Genomic DNA, 27,551 nt, shown 5'->3' with positions numbered 1-27,551 from the left:
TTCTCTGCAAGAAGGAAGGAAATGGGAAAACTTTTCCAATTGTCTTTAGACTGTAGGGGCTTACACCTCCCTGTAAATACAGTCTGGCAAGTGTCTGTTAAGCCAGGGGTAAGCAAACTTTTTAGGAGCGGGCCAGTTCACCGCACCTCAGACCTTGTCGCGGGCAGGACTGCATGCGCGGGAGTGCACATGCGCCGGAGGGGGCTTCTCTCTCCCCCCCTCTCTCCCCCAGCCCCTCACCTCACCTCCCTTTCCTACCTCCTCCACCACTCTGCCTGCAGTTGGGAGCTGGCAGCAGTGGTGGTGCCTCTCCTTTCCAGGCCAGCTTTCCTGGGCGCCAGGCGTGAGGCCAGCAGGCGCTCCATGCTCCAGCTGAAGCCCCACAACGCTGCAATCACTGTGCGCCCGTCACGATGCCCACAGGGCGGCCATGGACAGAGAGGATGGTGGGCGGGTCCGGGGGCACGGGCGGCGAGGCTTCGGATTGGCTGGCTGCTGGCCCCAATCCAAGCCCAGCTCCCTTCCTCTGTAGGGTGGGGAGAAGCCAGGAGGAGGGAGGGGGGTGTCACCGTGGTGGGGGGAGGTAGAAATGGCGCCCCCCAAAAAAAATTGCCAAAAGAATGGCGCAGCCCGAACGATCACAACGATCCAAGCGGCGATTCCAGGACCGCCCGTGAGCCGGATCCAGAGGGCAATTGGGCCTGATCCGGCCCGCAGACCTTAGTTTGCCGACTCCTGTGTTAAGCTGAGCACACTATCAATATGCGTAAGAGATTCAGGAACTAAGTATTTACCATCTCAAATGAATGGGCAGGCTACCTAGAAAAGGCAATCAGATATCCTGGCAGACAGGAGAGAAGCAACACACTCAAATTTCTGCTGGGGACCACCTCTTTCTGTGATGTATGTATGGTGTTTTGGGGGGTGGTCTTGAGCTACAGGGGAGACAGTTTCAAATGTCTATGTAAAAGCTTGGACACCATTGTTCTAGGTTCCTCTCCTCCCTCCCTGCGTGGGGGGAATGGGGGGCCGTGTTGCAACAGTTTAATAAAGATCAGGCTTACTGATCTAGTCCAAAACCCTGTTCTCAGAGTGGCCAACCAGAGAGATGATCCTGGGAAGGCCTAAAACAGAACGTGAGCTCCATAGCACCCTCCCCTGCTGCTGTTTCCAGCAACCGCTATTCAGAGGTGCTGCTGCCTCTGAAAGTGATGAATGGGATCGTGGATGTTCAAGCAAGAATGGAGAACAAAAATGGCAAGTCTAGGAAGGGATGTCAGCACATGGGAACGCTACTCAGAGTAGGTAGCTGTTTTGGTGGTGGTGGTTGTGAAACCAGGAGTAGTCAGGAGATGAGTAACACGCCAAGAGGATGGAAATTGAGGGGCAACCAAGATTGAAGATCTTAGCACGATGTTGAAGCCCTCCCATAAATACCCCACAATCAATACCGGTTCGAACACAACAGATGGCGTGTTGCCAAAATGAAGTGCAAATCAGCCCTTGGCCTGGGATGGGGAAACTGTGGTCCTCCAGGGGTTGATGGACTCCAAATCCCAGAATTCCCAGCTGTTGGCAGTGGCTGATGGGATTTGGGGTCTTAGCAGCAGTAGAAGGACCACATACGTTCTCCATTTTGGCTAGCATTTTGGCTAGCATGGGTGTCTTTTGGATTACCCCAATCAGTTGTGATCAGCGTGGGGAGCAGCTGACTTGAGGACTGGCACGGTCAAAATTCTCTGGTTCTCAGGGAGGAGGATCAAATCCAGCGGCTGCTATGGAAGCATGGTTGTGAGCCGCATGTGTTGAGAACCAGGAAGGAGACCGAAAATGGTCCAATCCGGATGCAACAGGATGGAGGTCAACAGGCCTAGGAGGTCCAGTGACGAGCTGAGCATTCAGTGCTTCCAATTTTCTGCAAACAGCAGAAGGTTGTCACCACCATCCTTCAAACCTATGTCAGGATCTGGTCTCCAAGAAAAAAGCACACCAAGAACTCAGGCCAATGTAAGTTTCAATAGCTGATAAAGGTGAATACATTGAAACAGGGCCCTTTCCTGGTTTGTGATCCATAATTGACTTCTGACTTCTGCTCAATGATTGAAACTAAGACCTCCATGTCAAATCTTACTATGGACTAACATGAACGTATCTCTATTCATAAACTCTTATCTCTGATTCTGTAATGAATTATGATGTTACACATATCTTTATGAGTTTCAGTTTGTAATCTCTGTTAGAGTTTGCAATCTCTATTTGAGTTTGTAATCCTTGTCAGAATACATACTTTTGTTTTTTCATATATAAATTTTTTTATTAATTTTAACATATAAATTATAATACCACAAAACTTCACCACTTATACAATTATTTTTTTTTGGACTTCCATCAGCACCTCTGATGATCCACCGTTTTAACCACTTCTTATGCATTTCTTAAATTCATATTGCCTTTAATTATCCTAACTAACCATTTTTGCAATAGTTCCAATAATTCACCTCACAAAACTTCTTGCAAACCTACAAACGTAGTCTGATCATTACAATTACTTTTCAAATAGTCTGTAAATTTACACCAGTCTTCTGTGAATTTCTGGTCCCGCAGATGTCGAATCCTTCCCGTTAGTTTATCTAATTCTGCATAGTCCATTAATTTCATCCTCCATCCTTCTTTCGTCGGTAATTCTTCTTGCTTCCATTTTTGTGCCAATAATATTCTTGCTGCCGCAGAATACATACTTTTGAATGGATTAGTTTTTGACAATTGACTATTGATTTGCAAGTAGGGACTACTCCCACTATTGAAACTTACATTAGCCTGAGTTCTTGGTGTGCTTTCTTCATGATCTGCTCTCCAGCTGCCCATCCAGAAGGACCCCCTGAACCAGAAACCACAAATTTCGCCCTTTGGGAACCCTGGTTTCTGAAAGCAAAAGACAGCACCTGCCTTCAAACGCAAAGCGAGACAAAGGAAGATCTCCCTACCTTATCTTTCAGCTTTTCCATCCAGCTTCTCACTAGAAAAACAACGACATAAACGTTTATGGCAGTCATAAACCTTAGAACAGCATTGTAGCAGCAGCAGCAGGGTGTGAGATCGAAAAGCAGCTTTGTTAAAAGTTACTGCAGTTTGCATCGTGGGGATTACACATATCTAGATTCAAGGAATGCAGGGAGAGGAGGTCAAGGGGTCCCCTGCCCTCACTGCCAAACCCCCCTGCAGCCACACTCCCTGCACATCATAGGCACGCACGCAGAGTTCCTTCTTGCATTAATTTATTCCATGAAACTTTCTTCTCTACAGTCATACCTCATGTTACGTTTGCTTCAGGTTGCGTTCTTTTAGGTTGCGTCCCACGGCGACCCGGAAGTACCGGAAAGGGTTACTTCCAGGTTTCGCCGCTCAGAAGCGCAAAATGACGTCACACGCATGCGCCGAAGCGCAAAGACCAGTGCAAAAGGGAGAAAACCATTTTCTCTCCCAAGCAGCAACAGATGTGGGGGGCTTTGAACCACGATTTGTCTCACCTGCCAGCTTAGCAACGTCTTTCCTGGTGGCACTTACAAACCATCTGTGCTACTTTCCGAGCGATCAAAGCGACGGAACGGAGGGAGTTCCTTTCGCTAAGCCTACACGGAAGATAAAGCGAGGCTCCCCTTAGGAACTCACGCTGTGATCGCATAAATGAAAGGCTGTCCTTTCTGGGGAAGAATCAATGAGCTTCTATCCGGCAAGAGGCTTTGATCAAGGGGCAGGTGTTGATATCAGAGATGATTCTCTCTCACACACACACACACACACACACAGGATGCTACTATGAAGTTTATTTGACAGATGTGGGCATGAAAAGCATCTCACCTGAAGTCAGGTGACACTACAGGTAAAGGTAAAGGACCCCTGGGCAGTTAAAGGTAAAGGGACCCCTGACCATTAGGTCTAGTCATGGCCAACTCTGGGGTTGCGGCGCTCATCTCGCTTTATTGGCTGAGGGAGCCGGCATACAGCTTCCGGGTCATGTGGCCAGCATGACTAAGCCACTTCTGGCTAACCAGAGCAGCGCACGGAAACGCCGTTTACCTTCCCGCCGGAGCGTTACCTATTTATCTGCTTGCACTTTGTGCTTTCGAACTGCTAGGTTGGCAGGAGCAGGGAGCGAGCAACGGGAGCTCACCCCGTCGCGGGGATTTGAACCGCTGACCTTCTGATCGGCAAGTCCTAGGCTCTGTGGTTTAACCCACAGCACCACCCGTGTCCCATGTTAAGTCCAGTCAAAAGCAACTATGTGGTTGCTGCACTCATCTCGCTTTCTGGGTCATGTGGCCAGCAGGACTAAACCACTTCTGGCGCAACGGGACACCGTGACAGAAACCAGAGCGCACGGAAACACCGTTCACCTTCCCGCCACAGCGGTAACTATTTATATACTTGCACTGGCATGCTTTCGAACTGCTAGGTTGGCAGGAGCTGGGACAGAGCAACAGATCCCCATCATGGGGATTCGAACTGCTGACCTTCTGATCAGCAAGCCCAAGAGGCTCAGTCGGCCTTGGCATTATATATACCTTGGCTACTGAAACTTCACACACAAACCCCACTGCTGACACAGTGATGTTTGACTGTGTTTGACGTTGCTGGAAGCTGCCCAGAGTGGCTGGGCATCAACTCAAGTAGTTGGAAGGGACCCTGAGGATCATCTTTAAAGTCCTAAACGGCCTTGGCCCAGTATCCCTGAAGGAGCGTCTCTACCCCTATCGTCCAGCCCGGACACTGAGGTCCAGCTCCAAGGGCCTTCTCACAGTGAGGGAACAGCCAGAAGGCCCTCGGCGCTGGACCTCAGTGTCCGGGCTGAGCGATGGGGGTGGAGACGCTCCTTCAGGTATACAGGACCGAGGCAGTTTAGGGCTTTCAAGGTCAGCACCAACACTTTGAATTGTGCTCGGAAACGTACTGGGAGCCAATGCAGATCTCTCAGAACCGGTGTTATGTGGTCTCAGCGGCCACTCCCAGTCACCAGTCTAGCTGCCGCATTCTGGATTAATTGCAGTTTCTGGGTCACCTTCAAAGGTAGCCCCACGTAGAGCGCGTTGCAGTAGTCCAAGCAGGAGATAACCAGAGCATGCACCACTCTGGCGAGACAGTCTGCGGGCAGGGAGGGTCTCAGCTTGCGTACCAGATGGAGCTGATAAACAGCTGCCCTGGACACAGGGCTAACACAACAGAGTCTCATTCTGACAACGGAGGTTAAATACCCTCCTCTAACTCAGACTCATTTTCTTGTTTTCGGTCTCCTTGTCTGCTAAAATGAAAATTGGCAGGGACCTGTCTTGCCAAGTCAAAATAAAAGTACCTAGGGCAGGGAATAGATTTTCTATATTTCTAAGCACGAGAAAGTAAGGAAAACCAAATATGAAGCTATCCTCCCAGCTCCAGAGATTGCACAGGTCAAAATCTAATAATTTGTTGAATTGTGTACACAGAATATTAATAGGGTTTTTTTTTTTCAATGAAGACGAGTGTCTTTAATTATACGTGTAGCTATAGGAACACATTTTGTCTTTTTCAACTGGAAGTCCCTCTTTGGCACATAATTTTTCTTGTGTAACTTAATTAATTGCCAATAATGCTTTCTCTTTTTTTGGAAAAAAATCAAATGAAAGAACAGAAGGCAGGTGTCAGGGAACTGACATCGGAGGGAGAGGCGAAGGGGAGGCTCCCAGATGATGCTGGCGAAGGACCCAGCAGCAGGGGGAGAAACAGCTCAGTAGAGGGGGAAGCCAATCAGTGCAACACCAGGGATAAAGGGGGGCAGACGGGGGAAGTGGAGAGAGGGCTCCAGGACTCTTCACTGGACGTCAGTGAGGAGAGCCCAGGTCCTCTGCTACCCACGCCTTCCCTGCGCAGAAGACTTCCGCGCAGTGAGAGGAGGAGGAGACTGGGTGTCAAACAACTTTTATGCTGGAAGAGGTTCAAGAAACGCCCACTGACGGATTCTGCCAGTGACTGAGGCAGCCACCATGAGAAGGGGCTGTGCAGTCAGAAAGTTTTAACAAGGCAAATTAACCGAGAAAGGCACCAGTTTACGCACAAGTAACTCCTACCCATTACAGCAGGCTACAAAATATTTGCAATTCCTATAAACACCTATGAGCCCTGGCGGCTTTCATTAGGTGTGACTCAGCTCTCGAACATCCATTTTCCAATAGGGCAGTCAACTGACAAAATCATTTTTAGTGTATTAGTCACTGCCTTTCTCCAATTAATCAATTTAATTGAAATCAGTTTCCTTATTATTCAATACCCCAAGCGGGTGCCCTTTCTGAGAGAGGAATTGTGAAAAAACTTTAGATTTAATCAACAAAAGCCATCATTCCCTATTAGACAGAAAGATCCCTTATTAATATTACTTTCTCTTCTCTCTGCTTTTTTATTCTTTCCCCTTGATCAGTTCGGTGCAGTGCTACTGTTTGAGCCATTAGCCATAACAACAAGTGGCGCAGTGTGAAATCTTGGCTAGGCACCAGCCAGTCGCTGATTTAAAAAACACCCGAATGCTAAAGTCCTAATTTACAACACGATCGTGAACAAAACTGAATTTTGCTAGAGGCAGAACAAACAAAGCCACGTGACAAGCTACCTCGATGTTTGCAAACTTTCTTAAATCTTTTTTTTTTTAAAGGTAGACCAGTATTCACAGTTATTCAGTGCCCCATGTTTTCTCCATAAAAAGCATTCATTCATTTAGCGCCCAGGTTTTCTGCGGATTGCTGTTTGCTCCAAATGAGCTTTAAAGAGCAGGCTTTCGCAGGGAAATCTCTGGAGGAAAAGAAGAAGAAGTGGGGGTCGATTTCTTACAAATGCAGAACTGGTATTATGTGGTACCTGGAAGAGGGATAAGGCTGTAGGGAGACAATTCATTCTCTCAGATAAAACGCCCAGACTTTTTTCAAAGAGGGCCAGATTTGATGGAGTGAACATGCGTGAGGGCCGACCAGAGTTGTTGAGCTTTCTTTAGGATTGAAGTTCTTGAGCTTTTTTTACAATTTTACCGAAAAGCTGTTGAACTTTTTTTAGGATTGAAGTTCTTGAGCTTTTTTTGGGATTTTACCCCATAGACATATCCTGCCACGGGGGCCAAATTAAATCGGCCGGCGGGCTGGATTAGGCCCCCCAAACGGACTTTGGACATGCCTGCAGCGTAAGCCCATAACTTACGGCATCAACCGTGGCAACTTGCAATGACGACTTTTTAAAAAGATTAACAGAGTTTAGGGGGAATATTAACCTCCCTGTTTTGGATTAATAGCAAAACGAAATCTCCATCTAGGTTTGCAATCTCCTTCTGATAAGAGAGAAAGGAGGGGGGCGAAACACCACACTTTTTTATTTTAACTTTTTATTACAATTGCTTTCACTTGCTTTCCAGAACTGTAACTGTATTGGTTCATTGTACTTTTAAAAATAAAAATATTCTGTATACTTATTTTTTATTATTATTAATGATTTTGTTGATTTACAAAAGTGTGTGCAATGTCCCTCTCTCATATTTTTTCCCCATGTAACATTTTTACAAATCAGTTTCATTTGTTGAGACATTAGGAAGAAAGGGGGGAAAGAGGTAGAGGGAGGGAAAGATGAGTGCCCCAAAATCCAACTATTCTGGACAACAACCATACGAGAAATAAGTAAAATAACCAAGCAAGTATTAGAAGGCACCCCAGAATTGGCCTTAATAAACATCTTCCAAGACAATAATGACCACTTACACCACACATTTTAAATAGCAAAGACAACTGAGTAAAACCTTCCTACATTTTACATGAAGCCTGGATAGCTCACTGGGTTAGATCGTAGTCCTGATAACACCAAGGTTGCAGGTTCGATCCCTGTATGGGACAGCTGCACATTCTTGCATTCTACAATTCTATGATTTTATTATTCTTTTTATTTACTTGTTACATTAACATCCCACTCTTCCTCCCGATAGCTCAAGGCAGGTTACCTGGTTCCCTCCCTCCTTGTTCTTACTGTCGCAACCGAGAGATGGTGTCTAGCTCAAGGTCATCTATAATGGTTGGGAGTTACTTGTGCGTAATCCTGCTCCGTTTGAGCATTGGATTGCCTGGTTAAACCCTCCAGACTGCACAGCCCATCTCAGCGTGGCTGCCCTTAGTCACTCGTAGAATCTGTCTGTGGGCGTTTCTTAAAGCGTTGCCAACATAAGAGTTGTTTGACGCCCAATCGTCTCCGCCTCTCACTGCGCGGGAGTCTCCTGCGCAGGGTGGGCGTGGGCAGCGGGGTACTTGGGCTCTCCTCGCTAACTTCCAACGAAGAGTCCTGGAGCCCCTGCACCTCCCTGTCCCGTTGCTCTCCTGGATCCCTGGTGTTACACTCATTCTCTTCCCCTTCTTCCCGGCTGAGTCTCCCTCTAGTGCTTGGACCTTCCCCTGCAGAATCAGAGACCCTCTCCTTCTCCCGTGCCTCTGATGGCAGTTCCCTGACATCATCGTATGAATTTCCCAGCTGAGTGCGGGAGCCGAACCCATGTCTCCCAGGTCCTAACCGGATGCTGGCCCCACACCGTGCAAAACAATTTATCAACGCATTGTGTCAGACTTTTGACAGACACTTCCTGGTTCCCTTAATCACAGGGAAGCTCCTCTCTCACGAGCGCCGGCTTTTAACATATCCGTCACGGGGCCGAGTGAAAGCAATAATTATTCCACCTTTCCCCGTTTAGAGAAACGCCAGGGCTTTGTAAACACAGAGTGGTGTTAATGTGACATTTCCCACCACAGCTGCAATTACAACCGCAGCTATTCATTAAGATTCAAAGGGATAATGGGGGATAATGAACCAGAGCAGAGTTTGCGCAACTGAGCAGAGGAAAATGAAAAGTTGGTTTTCCAAAAAAAAGGGGAAAGTGTCGCTAAGATCTCATGAGTCATTCAGAAGCTCTGAAGCTCGTGTGGAAAATTGGTAGTCAAATATAACCAGAGGGCACGGAGCTAGTTAATGCATGAAAGGGTTAAGACCACAGAGGTGTATTCCTAGACGCAATTAAGCCACGCCCCTCACCTGGAAGGAAGGAAGGAAGTTACGTTTCCTCCTTTTTCTGTTCTCTTTCGCCATGTGAACTCACCTAGATAGGGCATGCCTGAACCCCCTCGCTACAAGCTCAGATCTGCATGCTCAAGAGCTATTTCACTACATTTTGTACCTTATACATGACAAATACAGACACGCAGGACTCTGGTCTCCACAGGACAATACAGGGCTGGATTTAGGTTTGATGGGGCCCTAAGCTACTGAAGGTAATGGGGGCCTTTATAAGGAAGTAAAACATTTAATATAATTATAATATTTATATATAGTATTATAGTAGCAAGTCGGGGTAATAGGGAACTGTACTAGTAAATAATAGTACAGTGGTACCTCTAGTTGCATTCTGCTCTTGTTACGGACTTTCAGCTTACGAACACAGCAAACCCAGAAGTGTTTACTTCTGGGTTCGCAACACACACACGCGCAGAAGAGGCGCCCTAGTTGCGGATGGCACCCCGAAACGGATTAAGTCTGCAACTAGAGGTACCGCTGTATAGGCCTACTAAATAATGAAGATGAATATTTTTATAATGGGATCAAAATAAATAAATTATGTATTACATGAAATCAACCAGCAGGCATAAGACTCATACCCTTAGTCTATGCTGCCTGATCATCAGTCTGCAAGCACTCTGTAATACAGTGGTGCCTCGCAAGACGAAAAGAATCCGTTCCGCGAGTCTCTTCGTCTTGCGGTTTTTTCGTCCTGCGAAGCAAGCCCATTAGCGGCTTAGCGGCTTAGCGGGCTTAGCGGATCAGCTGATTAGCGGCTTAGCGGATCAGCTGATAAGCAGCTTAGCGGCTTATCGGATCATCTGTTAAGCGGCTTAGCGGATCAGCTGATAAGCGGCTTAGCGGCTTAAGATCAGCTGATAAGCGGCTTAGCGGCTTGGGGAAAAGGGGGGGAGGGGAAAAAACCCGCAGGAACTCACAAGAAATTCGTTTTGCGAAGCACCTCCAAAACGGAAAACCCTTTGGTCTAGCAGGTTTTCCGTCTTGCGAGGTATTCGTCTTGCGGGGCACCACTGTATTAGATAACAGGTGCAACAGCTTGACCTGTGTGGAACTGTGCTGCACTGCAGTCTGCAGCCGCATGCTGCATGTTGCTATGCAACCAGTGCATGCAGAATGTAGGCACCCTATATATAGAAAGGAGCAAACCAATGATATTTTAGGGAGCAGGCTGGCAAGCGCGGCCCATGACTTACACCATAGGAGCCTACACAACACAAAACACTGTTGCTGTATGTAGGTTTTATTTTATTTGTTTTTTATCTTATATTTTGGAAATGTACATCCAGTGGTTTTTTCCCTTTAATTTTTTTGGGTGCCCCCTCCAAGAGAGTGGGGCCCTAAGCTATAGCTTGTTTAGCTTATACGTAAATCCCGCACTGGGATGATGTAAAATTTGGTTTCCCTAATGGTCTTTAAGCACACCACAAACCTAATCTTAAGTCTCTCTCGGATATCCTGCACTGCTATATTGTGTGCCTGTTATTTTTATTGCATTGATCTGTTTGATTTACTTCAATAAAGTCAGAAGAAGAAGAAGAAGAAGAAGAAGAAGAAGAAGAAGAAGAAGAAGAAGAAGAAGAACTGAGTCCATGACAAAGCTGAGCTGGACTGGAGCTAATGGGAAATTGAAGACATTGAAATATTTTATTGTCACTTCTACAACTTGTATACAGTGAGATTACACAAGCTCCCCCACTCAGCTCTCTTAGTCTTAATTCCCCTCGTTTACTGACGTACACCCACCAAACCCGAAAGTCAGTTGCCCTGTTGTTATCTTTTCCTTCAGCAGCCTAACAGCCCACGGATAGAAGCTGTTCTTTACCCTGTTGGTGCGAATAATCCTGCTTCTATATCTTCTGCCCGAGGGCAGGAGATCAAGAAAGTGCCGACCAGGGTGTGAATCATCCCTGAGAATTTCCCCCACTCTCCTGAGGCAACGATCTTCTGCTATTTCATCCAGGCCATAATATCTTGTGCTGCATTCTCCACCCTCTGTAGGCACTTCCTATCAGTTGATGTCAAACCAGCGTCCCACACCGTGATGCAGTGTGAAAGGACACTTTCTATTGTGGACCAGTAGAAGGAGATCATCAAATGTTGACTGACATCGTTCTTTCGCAATACTGCAGTAATAGAATCATATGCAGTTAGTGGCCCTCCAGCCTCTGCTTAAAAACCTCCGAGGAAGAAGAATCCACAATTTCCTGAGAGAGACCATTCCACTATTAAACAGGTCTTACTGCTAGAATTTCCCCCCTGAATTTAGTTGCACTCTTCTTTCATGTAATTTGAATCCACTGCCCTCTGGAGCAGCGGAAAGCAAGCTTGTTCCATCCTCCTTTAGATACCTGAAGATGGCTATCATGTCAACTATGTGTTCTCTTCTCCAGACTAAACATCCCTAGCTCCTTCAACCGTTCCTCATCAGGCTTGGCTTTCAGACTGTTATGTACTGAGTTGAATAGGATCCAAAATGCAGCAGTCTGACTGGTCCTAGAACAATAGGATTCAGAATGCAGCAGTCTGATTGGTCCTAGAATAATGCAGCAGTATGATTGGTCCACAGGAGCCACCCAATCCAGCTCCAGGTGGAAGTGAATCCGCAACCTGATTGGCCTACAGGTGAATCCCGGATTTAGCCAATCACTTGGGACCCATTGTGTAAATAATGTATATAAAGCAGACATTCTGGGGGAACTTCCATTCCTCCTCACTGCTATGAGCTGAATAAAGAGCATGAAATCCACTCTCGACTCCGAGTATATTTCACAGATCATCTTGGTCGCCTTCCTCTGCACACCTTCCAGCTTTCCAATGTCCTTCTTGGCAGCTGGAGGGCACCAGGTTGGAGGAGACTGTGCCACAATCCCCACGGATCAATAAACCTTCTTGCCCAGCCGCTGCTGACAGCAAAATGTCGGGTGGTTCCAAATTGCTAATAGACTAATGGGAAACAGCTACCAATGCCAGAACAACCTCTCTGGAAAGACCCGCTCTATCGATTCCCCCTGCTGATTAATGCCGATCTCCAAGTTTTGAAAGGCAACGGCCGCTCGAGGTCAGAGGCAATTATCCTGTTATTGGAAACCGAGAACTACACGGTTTCGTACATTATTTTTTTTCCTAATGGATTCCAGCGCAACCCTCTCTCGGGGTCTCAGGGCAAACAAAATGTGATTGATTTGTTTACTGAAAAGAAAGGCTTCTGCGGGAGGTTTTCATATCCCCTCCTCTCAAGATAGCCCACCCAGCCCTTCCAAGCTTTTCACACAAAAAGGGCAAAATATCATAAACGGAAGGAAGGTATCGTGATGATAGGAACGTGGTGTGTTGATGTTTGTGCTGCTACAAAGACTTTTCGCAAGACAGCTACATCACACATAAATCTCCTATTTCTGTTCTGGTTTTTTAAATATCATTCCTGGCGGAACTGCACTGCCTACCAGTTAGTTTCCAATTAAAAGTGTTGGTTTCGACCTGCAAAGCCTTGTGAAGTTCAGGACTCCAATAACTCAAGAACCATATCTCCTCTATTATTATTGTTGTTGTTGTTGCTGCTGTTGTTATTTCCCACATTTTGCCTTGTGCCTTGTGCAGCTCAGGACCCCAATAACTCAAGGACCATCTCCCTCCATTATTATTATTATTATTATTATTATTCCACCTCACTCTTTCCATTAAAGATATATATATTGGCAATTTTTGATGTAAAATACAGTAAGAATCAAACTAGTTTGGAGAACAAGAATATTAAAAAGAACCAAAAGATATAAAAGCAAGAGAAAAAATATTGGGGGAAATACCTATAAGGCCCTTCATTCTCTTTATATCATATATAGGTAAAGGTAAAGGGACCCCTGACCATCAGGTCCAGTCGTGGCCGACTCTGGGGTTGCGGCGCTCATCTCGCTTTATTGGCTGAGGGAGCCGGCGTACAGCTTCCGGGTCATGTGGCCAGCATGACTAAGCCGCTTCTGGCGAACCAGAGCAGCGCCCGGAAACGCCGTTTACCTTCCCGCTGGAGTGGTACCTATTTATCTACTTGCACTTTGACGTGCTTTTGAACTGATAGGTTGGCAGGAGCAAGGACCGAGCAACGGGAGCTCATCCCGTCGTGGGAATTCGAAGCGCCAACCTTCCGATCAGCAAGTCCTCTGTGGTTTAACCCACAGCGCCACCCGCATCCCTTATATCATATATAGCCTACAGAGATATAGACCCTCTCACCTCCCACCTGGAAGATCCCTTCTACCCTGCCTTTCCTGCAGTGACTCCCCTCCTCTGACTATCCCCTTCCTGTTTGTGTCCCTCTCAGTCCAATGAAAAGGAATTCTTTCTCCACACCGCCCCCGCCCCTCCCCCCAGCTTTTTATGAACGTTAAAAATGCCAAGAAAAAACAAGAGAAATAGGAAATAGAAAAAGAAAACAAACAGAACAGTGGTCCAAACACTGGAAGTCCTTCTTGGCTGCTGCCTTGTGCACAAACACCCAACATGAGGGCTAGAAGCATGATTTAATATTTTAAAAAACAGGGGGAAATCATTGGCTGGAACGGACAGGTTTACCCAGCCATATTTAGATGTCTTCCCAAATCTGAATCCTCCCAAACAGGCTCCAAACACCTGTAATGTGGCCCCAGTGCAAAGCAAACATCACAGCAGGTCAAATTCCCTAAACTGGAAAGGCGTTTCTGTCAGGGTGCAAAACAGGGTGTCGGTCGCCTACACAGCCAAATATCTGGCTTAACTCTGAGCTGCTGCCTGAAACATTTAAAACGGGGTTTTGGGGTGCGGGTGCTCAGTTTGCGAGAATGAATCCCATCCCCGGCAAACTTTCAATAATAATAATAATAATAATAATAATAATAATAATAATAATAATAATAATAATAATTTATTTATACCCCACCCATCTGGCTGGGTTTCCCCAGCCACTCTGGGCAGCTTCCAACAAAACACTAAAATACAATAACCTATTAAACATTAAAAGCTTCCCTAAACAGGGCTGCCTTCAGATGTCTTCTAAAAGTCTGGTAGTTATTTTTCTCTTTGACATCTGATGGGAGGGCGTTCTATAGGGCGGGCACCACCACCGAGAAGGCCCTCTGCCTGGTTCCCTGTAACTTGGCTTCTCGCAGTGAGGGATCCGCCAGAAGGCCCTCGGAGCTAGACCTTAATGTCCGGGCAGAACTATGGGGGTGGAGACGCTCCTTCAGGTATACTGGACCGAGGCCGTTTAGGGCTTTAAAGGTCAGCACCAATACTTTGAATTGTGCTCAGAAAAGTACTGGGAGGGATCGCTGCCACAAAACTTGCCCGCTGCCGCAGAGAACGCATTTTGCTTACCTAGCCCTTGGTTCTGTTGTTCCCATTCGATGGCGCTCGGCACTTGGTAGGAAACCCCAGAGAGCTCCCCGGCTGGGTTCTCGAGCCCTTCCAGGGGTTCCTGAGACGCCTCCCCAGGAAGAGTGAAGCTGGACAAGTTGGCGTCTTCATCCAAGCTTTCGTCCATGGAATTTGGGTCCCTCTCCTCTTCGTTGCCATCGTCTTCCTCATCTGCTTCCTCCTCCGGCTCCTCCTCTTCTTCTTCCTCCTCCTCCTCCTCTTCTTCCTCCTCCTCCTCTTCCTCCTCCTCTAGAAAGGCAGGAGAGAGAAGAACAAGCACAATATTGAGAAAGACACAGCGGTCCATTGATATAATCAGAGTCCACGAGAGGGATAGCCGCAGCAAAGTGGAAGAAGCATCTATGCAGAAAGGCTGAACAGGTGATGACCATTTTGTTGTGCTAGAGGCCATGCAGGAATCTCGGTTACAGCATCCAGGGCAGATAACAACAACAACAACAACAACAACAACAACAACAACAACAACAACAACAACATATTATTATTTATACCCCGTCTTCACTGGTTCCGATTTGAAAGAGAGGTAGAGCCGGGTATCATCCACGTACTGGTACGCATCCAGCCCAACCCCCCTGATGATCTCTCCCAGCAGCTGCATGTAGATGTTAAAAAGCATGGGGCAGAGGACGGAACGCTGAGGCACCCCACAAGTGAGAGCCCAGGGGTCTGAACACTCATCCCCCAACACCACTTTCTCGACACAGCCCAGGAGAAAGGAGCGGAACCACTGTAAAACAGTATATCCCAGCTCCCAGCTCCCCTAGACGGTCCAGAAGAATGTTATGGTCGATGGTGTCAAAGGCCGCTGAGAGATCCAGCAGAACTAGGAAACAGCTTTCACCTTTGTCCCTAGCCCACCGGAGATCATCGACCAGTGTGACCAAGGCGGTTTCAGTCCCATGGTGAGGCCTGAATCCCAACTGGAAGGGATCCAAATGGTCCGCATCCTCCAGGCGTGCCTGGAGTTGTTCAGCAACCACCCGCTCAATCACCTTGCCCAAGAATGGAAGATTTGAGGCTGGGCGGTAGTTGGCCAAATTGGCCAGGTCTAAAGATGTTTTTTTCAGTATTTCTGGCCATTTCTGCTCTTGGGGGCTTCCGACTGTGGAAGCCAAGCCAAGCCAAGCCAAGTCATCGTAAATAGCTAGTAGCCATTTCCTCCATGGAGGAGCCCAGCCTGGAGATTTATTATTATTATTATTATTATTATTATTATTATTATTATTATTATTATTATTATTATTTTGTTAATGGTGAAATCTGAGGGCTCCCTTGGACAAAAAACAAGGACACCAACCAGGAATAACAGAGCAAAACAGCAGCCAGTAGGCTTGGTCTTTATTGAAGACTGTCACGACAGGACTCCCACCTGCCACAAGGTGGAACAAGATGGAAGCCCCGAACAAAAGAGAACCCAAACTTTTATTAGCTGCTAATCCCCATGTTACAACTCCCCCAAACTACATCACTCATACATTATGATTACATCATGAAAGGGGAGGTCTGGTGGCAGTAATCTGAGCATCCTGGACCCTGCCCCATGGTTCCCCTTGCCCTCCACCAAACACCTGTAAAGTGTAAACAAAAGAGATATTTACATTTCCCTGTTTCCCAGCCAATTTAATCACACCCTTTTGTCTTCATCTGGGTTTGTTATTTCTGGAATGGCACTCAGGTATCAGGATGCCAGGAATTATCACTCAGGCAGAGGGGCTGCTGAGCAGCTGAACTGTCTAGATGAATTTCTGAAGTTTTCCCAGTGAGCCAGTACAGAGATACATTTATCAGTGAATTGTTAACATTTGGTATCGTGCAGCAAAGGCCCTTTGAATAGATAGGAAGAAACTGTGATGAAGTGTTTTGTGGGGACAAATCAAGAAAGTCACAAAAGCGATTGTGATGATTTTGATAGTGGGCTGCATATGCCTGATATCTGCTGGAGGGGCAACTCCCCCCCCCCACCTATACTTAAATTCCTGCAACAATTTTAATCAGGGTCACAAGGAAGGAAAGGGTGAAAGGACTGCAGTCCTGATTCTGCTTCAGAAGGGCTGCGCAGCTACTCCCATTTAAGAACAAAACACCAGGCGTATTGATGCAACGACACATTTAACACCATGGTGCTACCAATGGCAAGTAGCCCCTGTCATGGCTTGGCTTGGCTGGGTGCTGCCAACGAGTCGGGGGGGGCTCCAGCTGGGGAAACCCCCAAGGGAACAAAAAAGAGGCAGGAATCGCAGTCATTGGGAAGTCTCATCAGGAAGTTGTGGGTTGCTGCAGCCCCATACTGCCTGGCATTTGGGGCCAGCGGATAGCTCAGCTGGTTAGAGCTTGGTGCCAATAATGCCAAGGTTGCAGGTTCGATTCTCCGTATGGGGCAGCTGCATATTCCTGCGTTGCAGGGGGTTGGATTTAGATGACCCTCAGGGTCCCTGCTCCTGCCAACCTAGCAGTTCAAAAGCACACCAGTGCAAGTAGATAAATAGGTACCACTCCGGCAGGAAGGTAAACGGAGTTTCCGTGCGCTGCTCTGGTTTGCCAAAAGCGGCTTAGTCCTGCTGGCCACATGACCCGGAAGCTGTACGCCGGCTCCCTCGGCCAATAAAGCGAGATGAGCGCCGCAACCCCAGAGTCGGCCACGACTGGACCTAATGGTCAGGGGTCCCTTTACCCTTTACCTCTACAGGGTCCCTTCCAAACCTACAATTCTACAATTCTATGCAGAATGGCTCTGTTTTCTCCTAAAACATTTTGTCCTAATGCTCTGCTCCTGATTAAATTGCTCAGAAACAATAGGAAACACTGCCACCTCTTGGTCACCGGGAAGAAGTGCAGTCTTCCAGATAAAGTTCCACCAGCGCAGAGGTTGTCGGCACCCACCTTTTTTCCGCTCCATAAGACGCACCTGAACATAAGACGCACCTAGTTTTTAGAAGGGGAATGCAAGGGGAAAAAATTCTTTAAAGGGAGCTCTGAGCAGAGCCTCTATGCATCCCAGGCTCTGCTCAGCGCTCCCTTTCACGAGCCGCGTGAAGTTTGTGTGCGGCGCTTGCAGGCTTTTCCCTGAGGAGGGAGGAAAGCCCCCAAGAGCCGTGCACACGCTCCACGTGGCTCTTTAAAGGGAGCACAACTCTTGGGGGCTTTTCCGGGAGGTGGGGGAAGGGACTGAGGGGTTAAGCTAGAAGCTAGAACAGCGAGAGGGAGCGCTGCGCAGCGATCCCTCTTGCTGTTCTGGCTTCTGGGATAGCTGCACAGCCTGCATTCGCTCCATAAGACGCACACACATTTCCCCTTACTTTTTAGGAGGGAAAAAGTGCATTTTATAGAGCGAAAAATACGGTAACTGCAGGCAGAAATGCAACAAAATCAATTAATTTTAAAGAAATTAAAAAGGAAGATAGGACGATATTCCTCTACGCCACCACAGCAGCGAGAATTATGTTGGCACAATATTGGAAAGTGGAAACTATCCCCAACATAAAGGACTGGCAGATTAGAATGGTAAACTATGCTGAGCTTGACAAACTAACAGGTAAAATAAGAGATCAGGATGAACAGAAATTTCTGAAAAATTGGAGTAAATTTTGGAAATATATTGGAATAAATGCTTAAAGTGAACTGACGGGGTTAGAACAATACGACCAGCGAGTGAATTTAAGACTATAGATTGAAAATCAAATACGTAATGGAAGGAGATATTTGATACTTATCAAAAGGACGGAGGGAAGTTCAGATCGTGTGTTTTTCTTTTTTCGGATGTGTGGTTTTTTTTCTTTCTCTTTTTTCTTTGTAATTTTTTCTCTGTATTTTCTTATATGTCTGTTTTTGTGTATAACTTCAATAAAAATGCATTTAAAAAAAAAAAAGAAATGCAACAAAATCGGAACCATAGAATTGTAGAGCTGGACTAGAGTTTCCTAGTCCATAATGAATTGAAAAAGGTATTTAAATATACCTTCCTGAAGAAACCAGAAGCCTTTCTCCTGGGCATAGTCGGCCAATTGGTGTTAAAGAAGGATAGAACTTTCTTTATATATGCAACAGCAGCAGCAAGATTACTCATCGCGAAATATTGGAAGACACAGGAGCTACCCACACTGGAAGACTGGCAGATGAAGGTCATGGACTACATGAAACTGGCAGAGATGACCGGCAGAATCCGTGACCAGGGAGAAGAGTCGGTGGAGGAAGATTGGAAGAAGTTTAAAGATTACCTGCAGAAGCACTGTAAAATTAAGGAATGTTGAAATGACGTTTGATTGAAAATAAGTGGTATTGGTAAAGAGATGCCTAAGAAAATGTAAATAGGGAATGATAATTGGAAATGGATATTTATAACAATAGGTTAATATATGAAGTTAGGATAAATGCTAGAGGGTAAGGATTTGCTGAATTTAATATTTGAACTGGAATACAAAATGGGAGGTGTGAGGAGGTCAAGAAACTAGTGAAGAAAATATAAGACTTGAAAATATTAATTCATTTTTAGCTTTGATTTTTGGCTTTTCTTCTTCTTATTATTCTCTACTTCTTTTTACTTTTTTCCCCCTCTCTCTTTCTTCTATCAACTGTTTTTCTACTGTGTATTTTTTATTGGTCTTGTTTTTGTAGTTTAAATGTTTAAATGTTGGATTTTGTTTTTATTGTCTGTGAAATATTAATAAATATCATTTTTTAAAAAAAGAGTTTCCTAGTCCAACGCAGGAAACTTTTGGTCCAGCGCAGGTCTCAAACCCACAACCCTGAGATCAAGAGTCTTGTGCTCTACCGACTGAGCCAAAGCTTCCTTAAAACAACCTCCTTTGCTGAATATTCATCCTGATTTTCTCGCCACAAAGCTTGTGTGTTCATTCGGCTTTGCATGCAGGGGTTATTCGCCAGAGGAGGGGCTGTGTGGTATTGTGGTTAGAGCACCAGAGGAGAATCTGGGAGGCCTGGGTTCAAATTCCTATTTGGCCATGAAGCTCACTGCAGAAGGTCCATATTCAATGGCATCTCTGGGTAGGGCTGGGAAATAGTCCCTGCCTGACACCCTGGAGAGCAGCTGCCAATCAGTGCAGACAGTACTGAGCAAGATTAGACAATGGTCTGATGCAGTACCAGGCAGTTTTCCTATATCACACAAGACCCTGCTTTTCATGCAAGTTTGGGTTTCTTTGGGTGCTGTTTGAAAATGCAGGGAGAGAGAGAGAAGGTAGAAGTTTGCTGAGCCAAACGACCTTCTTTGCAAACTCATTTTCATTTTCAACAGCACTGCAGAGAATCAGCAGAATGTTTGCTTTTTGGAAAACAGTTTGTAATTAGGGCTCTGATGGCCTTCTAATTCTTTTCTCTTCATATACATGCATCTCCCTCCCAATTATTTGCATTCAGAACAAAAATGTTCTTACTTTTTGCATCTTTTTTTTAAAAAAAGGAAAAATCGGGAGGCCCCATGGGAAAGCCTCTGTTGAGACACATATGTAGATTCATGTAAATTGGAGGGGGGGAGACACTTGTGCTCCCCCCACATTTGTTTGTTTGTTTGTTTAATGTATATACCACCATTCATCCATAGATCTCAGTGCGGTTCATAATATGTTGTTGGACTACAACACCCATCATCCATGATCACTGGCTGTGTTGGCTGGCGATAATGGGAGCATTTTCAGGCTGAGGGAGCCAACGTTTGTCCATAGACTAAACCGCTTCTGATGCAACGAAACACCGTGACGGAAACCAGAGCACACAGAAACGCCATTTACCTTCCTGCCACAGTGGTACCTATTTATCTACTTGCACTGGTGTGCTTTCGAACTGCTAGGTTGGCAGGAGCTGAGACAGAGCAACAGGAGCTCACCCTGTCATGGGGATTCGAACCGCCGACCTTCTGATCAGCAAGCCAAAGACGCTCGAACCACAGCACCACCCACATGCCTACCTGTATTGTGCTCTTTTTTGGTGCCTACTGAAAACATTTTTCTTTAGACAAGCATATCCAGATGCTTTTTGTTTGTTGTTTGTTTATTATGGGTTCTTATCTTTTTGAATAATAGGTAAAGGTAAAGGTAAAGGTAAAGGGACCCCTGACCATTAGGTCCAGTCGTGACCAACTCTGGGGTTGCGCGCTCATCTCGCTCTATAGGCCGAGGGAGCCAGCGTTTGTCCACAGACAGCTTCCGGGTCATGTGGCCAATATGACTAAGCACTTCTGGCGAACCAGAGCAGCGCACGGAAACGCCGTTTACCTTCCCGCTGGAGCAGTACCTATTTATCTACTTGCACCTTGACGTGCTTTCGAACTGCTAGGTTGGCAGGAGCAGGGACCGAGCAACGGGAGCTCACCCCGTCGCGGGGATTCGAACCGCCGACCTTCTGATCGGCAAGTCCTAGGCTCTGTGGTTTAACCCACAGCGCCACCCGCGTCCCTTTTGACGCACACTAATAATAATAATTATTTATTTATACCCCGCCCATCTGGCTGGGTTTCCCCAGCCACACTCCCTTCCAATGTTTCTAGCAACAGTTTTCAGAAGCATTACTGTTCCAACAGCCACACACAGCCACAAACCACTCATTAGGCTGCAGCGGTTCTTAATAAGTTGCTTGGGAGAAACCAGTCCTTGGCACGAATCCTGCTCAGAAGCCCATTAGCACATTAATTATAAGAGCCCAAATGGGATGTTGGTTATTATATCAAAGGAACAAGCCTGCAGCCCAGTCCAAAGAGTGATTGCTAATTGGAAGAACAAGCAGGAAACAAGTCCAGTCTCACCCTCAAGCAAAGAAAATCATAATTGGAATGTCCTATTTCTCTCTCTCCTTCCATGATTCATAGTCCACCTGTCCCACTAGGACCCAGGCAGGTAACAGCTTTCATAACACCGTTCTGGTGAACATGTTGTAAACAAGAGCTGATGTAGCACAGCTGTGAAGAGCAGGAACTGGGCTCAGCCTTCCCCAACTCAATGCCCTCCAGATGTTTCAGGCTGCCGCTGCAGCCACTATGGCCAGGATTTTTGGGGGGGAGGAGTCGTGCACCACAACAGGTTTCCACCCTGGCCACCCCAGTTCTACTCAACTGCTTGTTTACAAAGCTATTGTACCACCAACCTTACTGTATACTTGCGAAACATGGACCACTTATAAATGCCACCTCCAACTCCTCAAAAGATTCCTGGTATCTCCAAAAAAATGTACACATCACTTGGGAAAACAGGCAAACTAATGCCAGTGTACTGGAAGAAGCAAAGATCGCCAGTGTTGAAGCAATGATTCTTCAACATCAACTCCGTTGGACTGGTCATGTTGTGCGGATGCCTGATTATTGTCTTCCAAAGCAACTACTCTGTTCCAAACTTTAAAATGGAAAGCGTAATGCTGGTGGTCAACAAAAGAGGAAACTGGGAAACACTAGCCTGCGAGCGCTCCAGTTGGAGAACAGCCTTTACCAAAAGTGTCATGGACTTTTGTATCTGAAGAAGTATCTGAAGAAGTGTGCATGCACACGAAAGCTCATACCAAGAACTAACTTAGTTGGTCTTTAAGGTGCTACTGGAAGGAATTTTTTTATTTTGACTATGGCAGACCAACACGGCTACCTATCTGTAACTGGAACCATGGAAGGCACCACATTGAGCCACATGAAATGGAAGGTATCTGAAGAAGTGTGCATGCACACGAAAGCTCATACCAAGAACTAACTTAGTTGGTCTTTAAGGTGCTACTGGAAGGAATGTTTTTATTATGGACTTTGAAGACACTCGAACTCAGGACGCAAGGGAGAGACGTGCTAGGAGGAAGGCACGCTTGGCAAATCCACACCGTGATCAACTCCTGCCTGGAAACCTACTGTCCCCACTGTGGAAGGATGTGTGGATCCAGAACGTGTGGAGTCACTTACGGACTTATTTGTCAGGTGTGCATGCAGGAGCCAGGCCCTGTGACCAATAGGACTCTGCAGGACTGGAGCCTTCCTAAGTTTGTTCTGAAGAGGCAAGGCGTGGCCGCACAGGTGAGGCCGCTTGGTAACTCACATCCCCTGGTGACAAGAGCCAGGAAGGGATATAAGGTCAGCATTTCCCTTCGGCTCTTTGCCACAGCAACACGCTTCCTGCGTTTGGCTTCTTGCTTCCTGGTCCTTGAACCTCCGCTTCTTGACTCCTTGCTTCTTGATCCACAGACCGTTGACTTCGTGACTCCTTGCTTCTGGACCCTTGGACCCTTGGTTTCTTGTCTCCCTGCTCTCTGACCCTCGGACTTTTGGCTTCCTGACTCCTGGCTTCAGGACCCCCGTTTCTGCTCCCACACCGCCATCTTGCCCCCGATCCTGACATCTCCTGCCAGGACTTCGACTGCCCATGAACCGGACCGTGACATCATTGTTAAAACCATGTTTATGGAAGACAATCTTACTCGGCTACAAGTGATCGCCAAAGGAGGAAGAGGAGAAGAAGACTCAACTGGGTAGAGACGAATGGTGGTTCAGTAAAACTAGGAATGCTGTGCATAGTTAAACTATGGAACTCCCTGCCACAGGGATGACCACCAACCTGGATAGTTTAAAAGTGGGCTGGACAAAATCAGGGAGGACAAACTGCCCATGGCTACTAGCCAGGATGGTGATCCTACGCCTCCACAGCTGGAAAGCAAAAGAGGTTCTTTTGTGCTTGGGTTTCCCACAGGCTTCTAGTTGGCCTCTGTGAGAACAGAGTGCTGGACTAGACAGGCCACTAGAAGATCCAGCTGTTTCTTCTACTTTATTTCCTGTTAAATCCCTTTATCAATATAAGTTTTTATTAAGACCTTTCCTGATATATTACAGTAAAAGAGCAACTAATCTAAACAAAAACATAAAAGGGGGGTTGTCTTTCACAGATAAATCTTAACTTTTATTTTTATTTTATTTTATTATTATTATTACTCTTTTATTTTGACAAAGTAATAAGTATAAATAAGAATAAAAATGTGCACCCCACCACTGAGTCCATTCCATTGGTACTATGCAACCTCCCAAAATTTCAACACCTCTTGCGATGGTTTGACCCCTTCCTGTTTTAGCAGTACAAATTCTACAAACACCCTCCATATCTCCTCAAAATCATTTCTCCTGCGTATTCCCCGTATTACCTTAATGGCACATGTTGATTTATCATTAATAGCTATGTCCCACACCTCATGATAAATCTTAACTTCTCCCATGCAGAGGAAGGTAGATCCCACCAGCTCTCACCTTTCTTCTCCCATCCTCCCATCCTGGGAGATCTCTTCTTCCCTGCCTCTCACACAGGGTCCTTCGACAACTATCCATCACTTCTCCACACATTAACCAACAGAGGTGTTTTCCATCAGCTACTCCCTGATCCGTTCGGCTGGAGGTACCAGGGTCTGACTGTGTGCACCTTCTGTGTGCAAAATGTAAGCCCTGCTGTTCTGTCCTGGTTGGGCATCCTTACCTCTGAGATGCTCCTCTCGCGAGATCTCACGGGGGCTGTCCGAGCTCCTGTGAGATCTCGCAAGAGCATCCCAGTGCCCCTGCGCTGAGCAGGACTTGCGCAGTAAGCAAGGAGGAGAGTTCAAAAGCTGGCTCCACACCGGGAAAACTCAGCGCAAAAAGAGCTTAAATGCGTGCATGTAATCTGGACAATTTCAACCAGTGCAAAGTCAAAACGCACAAGTTAACTGAGATTGTACTGGACCTGGGAACGTGATAAGGTCCTGTATACCTGAAGGAGCGTCTCCACCCCCATCGTTCAGCCCAGACACTGAGATCCAGCGCCGAGGGCCTTCTGGCGGTTCCCTCATTGCGAGAAGTAAGGTTACAGGGAACCAGACAGAGGGCCTTCTCAGTAGTGGCGCCTGCCCTGTGGAACGCCCTCCCAGCAGATGTCAAGGCAATAAACAACTATTTTACTTTTAAAAGACAACTGAAGGCAGCCCTCTTTAGGGAAGTTTGTAAAGTCTGATGCTGTACTGTTTTTAATATTCAGTTGGAAGCCGCCCAGAGTGGCTGGGGAAACCCAGCCAGATGGGCGGGCTATAAATAAATTATTAATTATTATTATTATTATTATTATTATTATTATTATTATTATTATTACCGAAGTCAAACCAGAGGTCCACCAGACTGAGTGTTGTCCACCTAGTGTTTCTCAAACTTAGGTCCCCAGCTGTGGTTGGACTACAACTCCCATCATCCCCAGCTAGCAGGGATCATGGGAGTTGTAGTCCAACCGTAGCTGGGGAACCAAGCTTGCAAAACACTGACTCTCCAGGCAGGAAGGTTTCTCCCAGCCCTACCTGCAGATGCTAACGGGGACTCAACCGGGGACCTTCTGCACGTAGAGCAGGTGGTCTGGCGCTGAGATCCGAGGCCTTAACATAGATACCTTCTGATTCCAGCCTATCAAGCTCATAGGTTGCAGCCGTGGTGATCCGGTGCGTGGCTGGGACAGTGGTCCTCTTCGTCAAAGACGCCAAGGTCGGCGGAACTGTCATGGCTTCGGTCGCTCCCGGAATCCCTTCGTCCTGCATTCTCTGGTCCCCCAGAGTTGCAGGAGAGCTGGCAACAGAAACATCTTCCTCCTCCTCTCCGCTAAGGGCAGTGACGGGCCCTGTGCAAGAGGAAGAGAAAACAGGAGATTGGTGTGTACCTGACACCCACATGGATAATGAGCACAAACCCAAGTGTGATCTCATTTTTATTTTTACTTCTTCCGTCTTGTTGTGTTGTTATAATTTAATCCTTGTTCAGCTGATTCTTTTATTATTTCCTTGCTTACCCCTGCACAAGGGGAACAGGGGGTATAGGGGAATCTGAAATATTATTTATAATATAAAAGCTTTAGTACAAAATTTCTAACTGTGTTGTATTTGTATACAGCAAAGGGAAGTTTAGAGTAATTAGGTACATTTCATTTTAGTTAATTATGTAATAGGTTTGTGTTAGAAAATGTATATGGATGTTGACTTTGATGTTTGTAATTTTTCTTCTTTCGGTTTTGGAAATAAATAAAAAAAGGATAATGAGCACAAATTAGCCCAAGAGCATCACAAGCAACGTCCAGGGTGGCAGAAGAGGCTATGTTGTCTATTAATATCCTTTCTAACTTGCGCTAGCAAGTTTCTTTATGTAGCAGAGTTTACATTCCCTTTTCATACATGCACAGCAGATAGCTGGTTGCAGGCTTGTGTAAGCCTCTCACTATTATACAATTCAGTATTGAATTGTATGTTCCCGGTAAGTTCCCTTTAATCGCTCTTAAAAGAATAAAGACACGGCAGTCTTATTCAAAGTCAATAAAAGAAGTTTACTCACATCAGTTCACAGTTGGATTCCTGAAGACAGACTTAGTTACAAATATGTACATGTGGATCTACCCCATATGGGGGAATAATCCCAGTGCTTTTGAGAAGCTAGCAGATCATTCCTAGCTAAGAAGCAGGTCAAATGAAGAAGGAAGTGAAAAAGAGGGAGAGCGTGCTTCGTGACTTGTCCCTTTGTTACCTGGACAGGTAAGGTCACGCCCACCTCTAGTCACATGCAAAGGAAGGATGCTCCAGCCAGGAGGAAACAGGAAGTTTTCGACTGGCTGGACCAAACATTACCCGGCATGTCTTCTCTAGCATTACAAGGAATGTTGTACTTGACTGCTCCCAGTGGCTTACATCCCACAGATGCTATTAACTAAGGCAACTTTATGCCATACTAGAGTTTAGGAACAAAGTATTCTCCCAAAGGATTTCTCATCATTATGAGTCAGTCGTCCTGGTTCAGGCTCAGCCGTCCTGCCTAGTCTGGCATTCTCTTCTGAGGAGCAGCCAGACAGATTATTTGTTTGCGGCATTTATCTTCTTTTAATTTCCTTTAGTGATTTGAGTGGTGCTTTCTTCGGGGAGGGGGGATAAAGAATGAGCTGCCGGCATGCGTATCTTGATAAAAGTGCTGTGGCTGCCATCCCAAAATGGCTGGAACAGGGAGCAAAAAAAATTGGGACCAGTGAGTCACCAAAAATAAAAGCATAAACACATACCGTATTTTTTGCTCTATAAGACACACTTTTCCCCTCCTAAAAAGTAAGGGGAAATGTGTGTGCGTCTTATGGAGCGAATGCAGGCGGGAGGCTCTGCTCAGCGCTCCCTTTAAAGAGCTGCGTGGAGTGTGTGTTTCCAGCATGGGGGCTTTTCCAGCATGAGTCTGACCAAACTGTGGGAGGCAGTGAAAGACAGGAGTGCCTGGCGTGCTCTGGTCCAGGGGGTCACAAAGAGTCGGACACGACTAAACAACAACAACAACAACAACACGCTTATTGCATTTATAAATTTTTAATTTATTGTTGTACATTGTTTTAACTGTTTGTTCTCTTTCTGGGATTGTACCCCCAAGTGTGTTTTATAAGCTGGTCTCTGACCGTAATAAATTATCTATCTATCTCTCTAAGAAATCTCTAACAGTATGAGCTGTTCGACAGGGGAAGGGTCTCCCTCAGGAGAAGGTGGAGTCTCCTTCCTTGAAGGTTTTGAAGCAGAGGTTGGGTGTCCACCTGCCATGGATGATCTAGTTGAGATCCCTGCCTTGCAGGGAGTTGGACAAGATGACACTCAGGATCCCTTCCAACTCTATCATTCCATGCTTCTATGACAGCCATCCCCAGATGTTTTGGGACTACAACTCCCATCATCCCTAGCTAACAGGACCAGTGGTCAGGGATGATGGGAATTGTAGTCCCAAAACATCTGGAGGGCTGAGTTTGGGGGTGCCTGTTCTACGACAAGCAAAAAGATAACATGCTGAGAGGGTCGGACGCAGTTTTTAAAACACACCAGATCTGCTTTTATATGCAGGAAACACAATGTTTAACTGCCAGAAGAACATGGAATGAGCCAAAAAGTTTATCTCTAAAGTGGAAGGTCAAAGCACCAGGAATCACACGCTCCAGCTATGAGTCCTGGTAGAGGCTATTACCCAGCTCCCTGTGGGGATTTTCACTTGTAAACACTGTGTGTGTGTGTGTGTGTGTGTGTGTGTGTGTGTTGTTGTTGTTGTTGTT

The 27,551-nt window shown here is 46.2% G+C and overlaps 2 protein-coding genes across 5 annotated transcripts in view; one reads left to right on the top strand and one right to left on the bottom strand.

Annotated features, from left to right (window-relative positions):
• The window catches only part of TBPL2 (TATA-box binding protein like 2), a 100,419-nt gene that overhangs the window by 5,444 nt on the left and 67,424 nt on the right, over positions 1 to 27,551 (top strand). The window lies entirely within an intron of this gene.
• Positions 1 to 27,551, bottom strand: part of ARMH4 (armadillo like helical domain containing 4) — a 56,046-nt gene that overhangs the window by 4,128 nt on the left and 24,367 nt on the right. For 2 of the 4 annotated variants that reach the window (XM_083515043.1, XM_083515041.1), the window contains 3 exons: positions 24,883 to 25,115; positions 14,464 to 14,746; positions 2,985 to 3,016 (listed from right to left, as the gene is read on the bottom strand). In XM_083515043.1, coding sequence (XP_083371169.1) covers positions 2,985 to 3,016; positions 14,464 to 14,746; positions 24,883 to 25,115 — 548 coding nt within the window. Of the gene's footprint in view, positions 1 to 2,984; positions 3,017 to 14,463; positions 14,752 to 24,882; positions 25,116 to 27,551 lie in introns of those variants that run through there. The other 2 variants (XM_083515042.1, XM_083515044.1) reach the window with 2 other exon arrangements.

Source organism: Podarcis liolepis (genome assembly GCF_965112155.1).
Source record: "Podarcis liolepis genome assembly, chromosome: 1".
Classification (NCBI taxonomy): Eukaryota; Metazoa; Chordata; class Lepidosauria; order Squamata; family Lacertidae; genus Podarcis; species Podarcis liolepis.
Note: the sequence above shows the minus strand (reverse complement) of the source record. Positions and strands in the feature narration are given on the sequence as shown.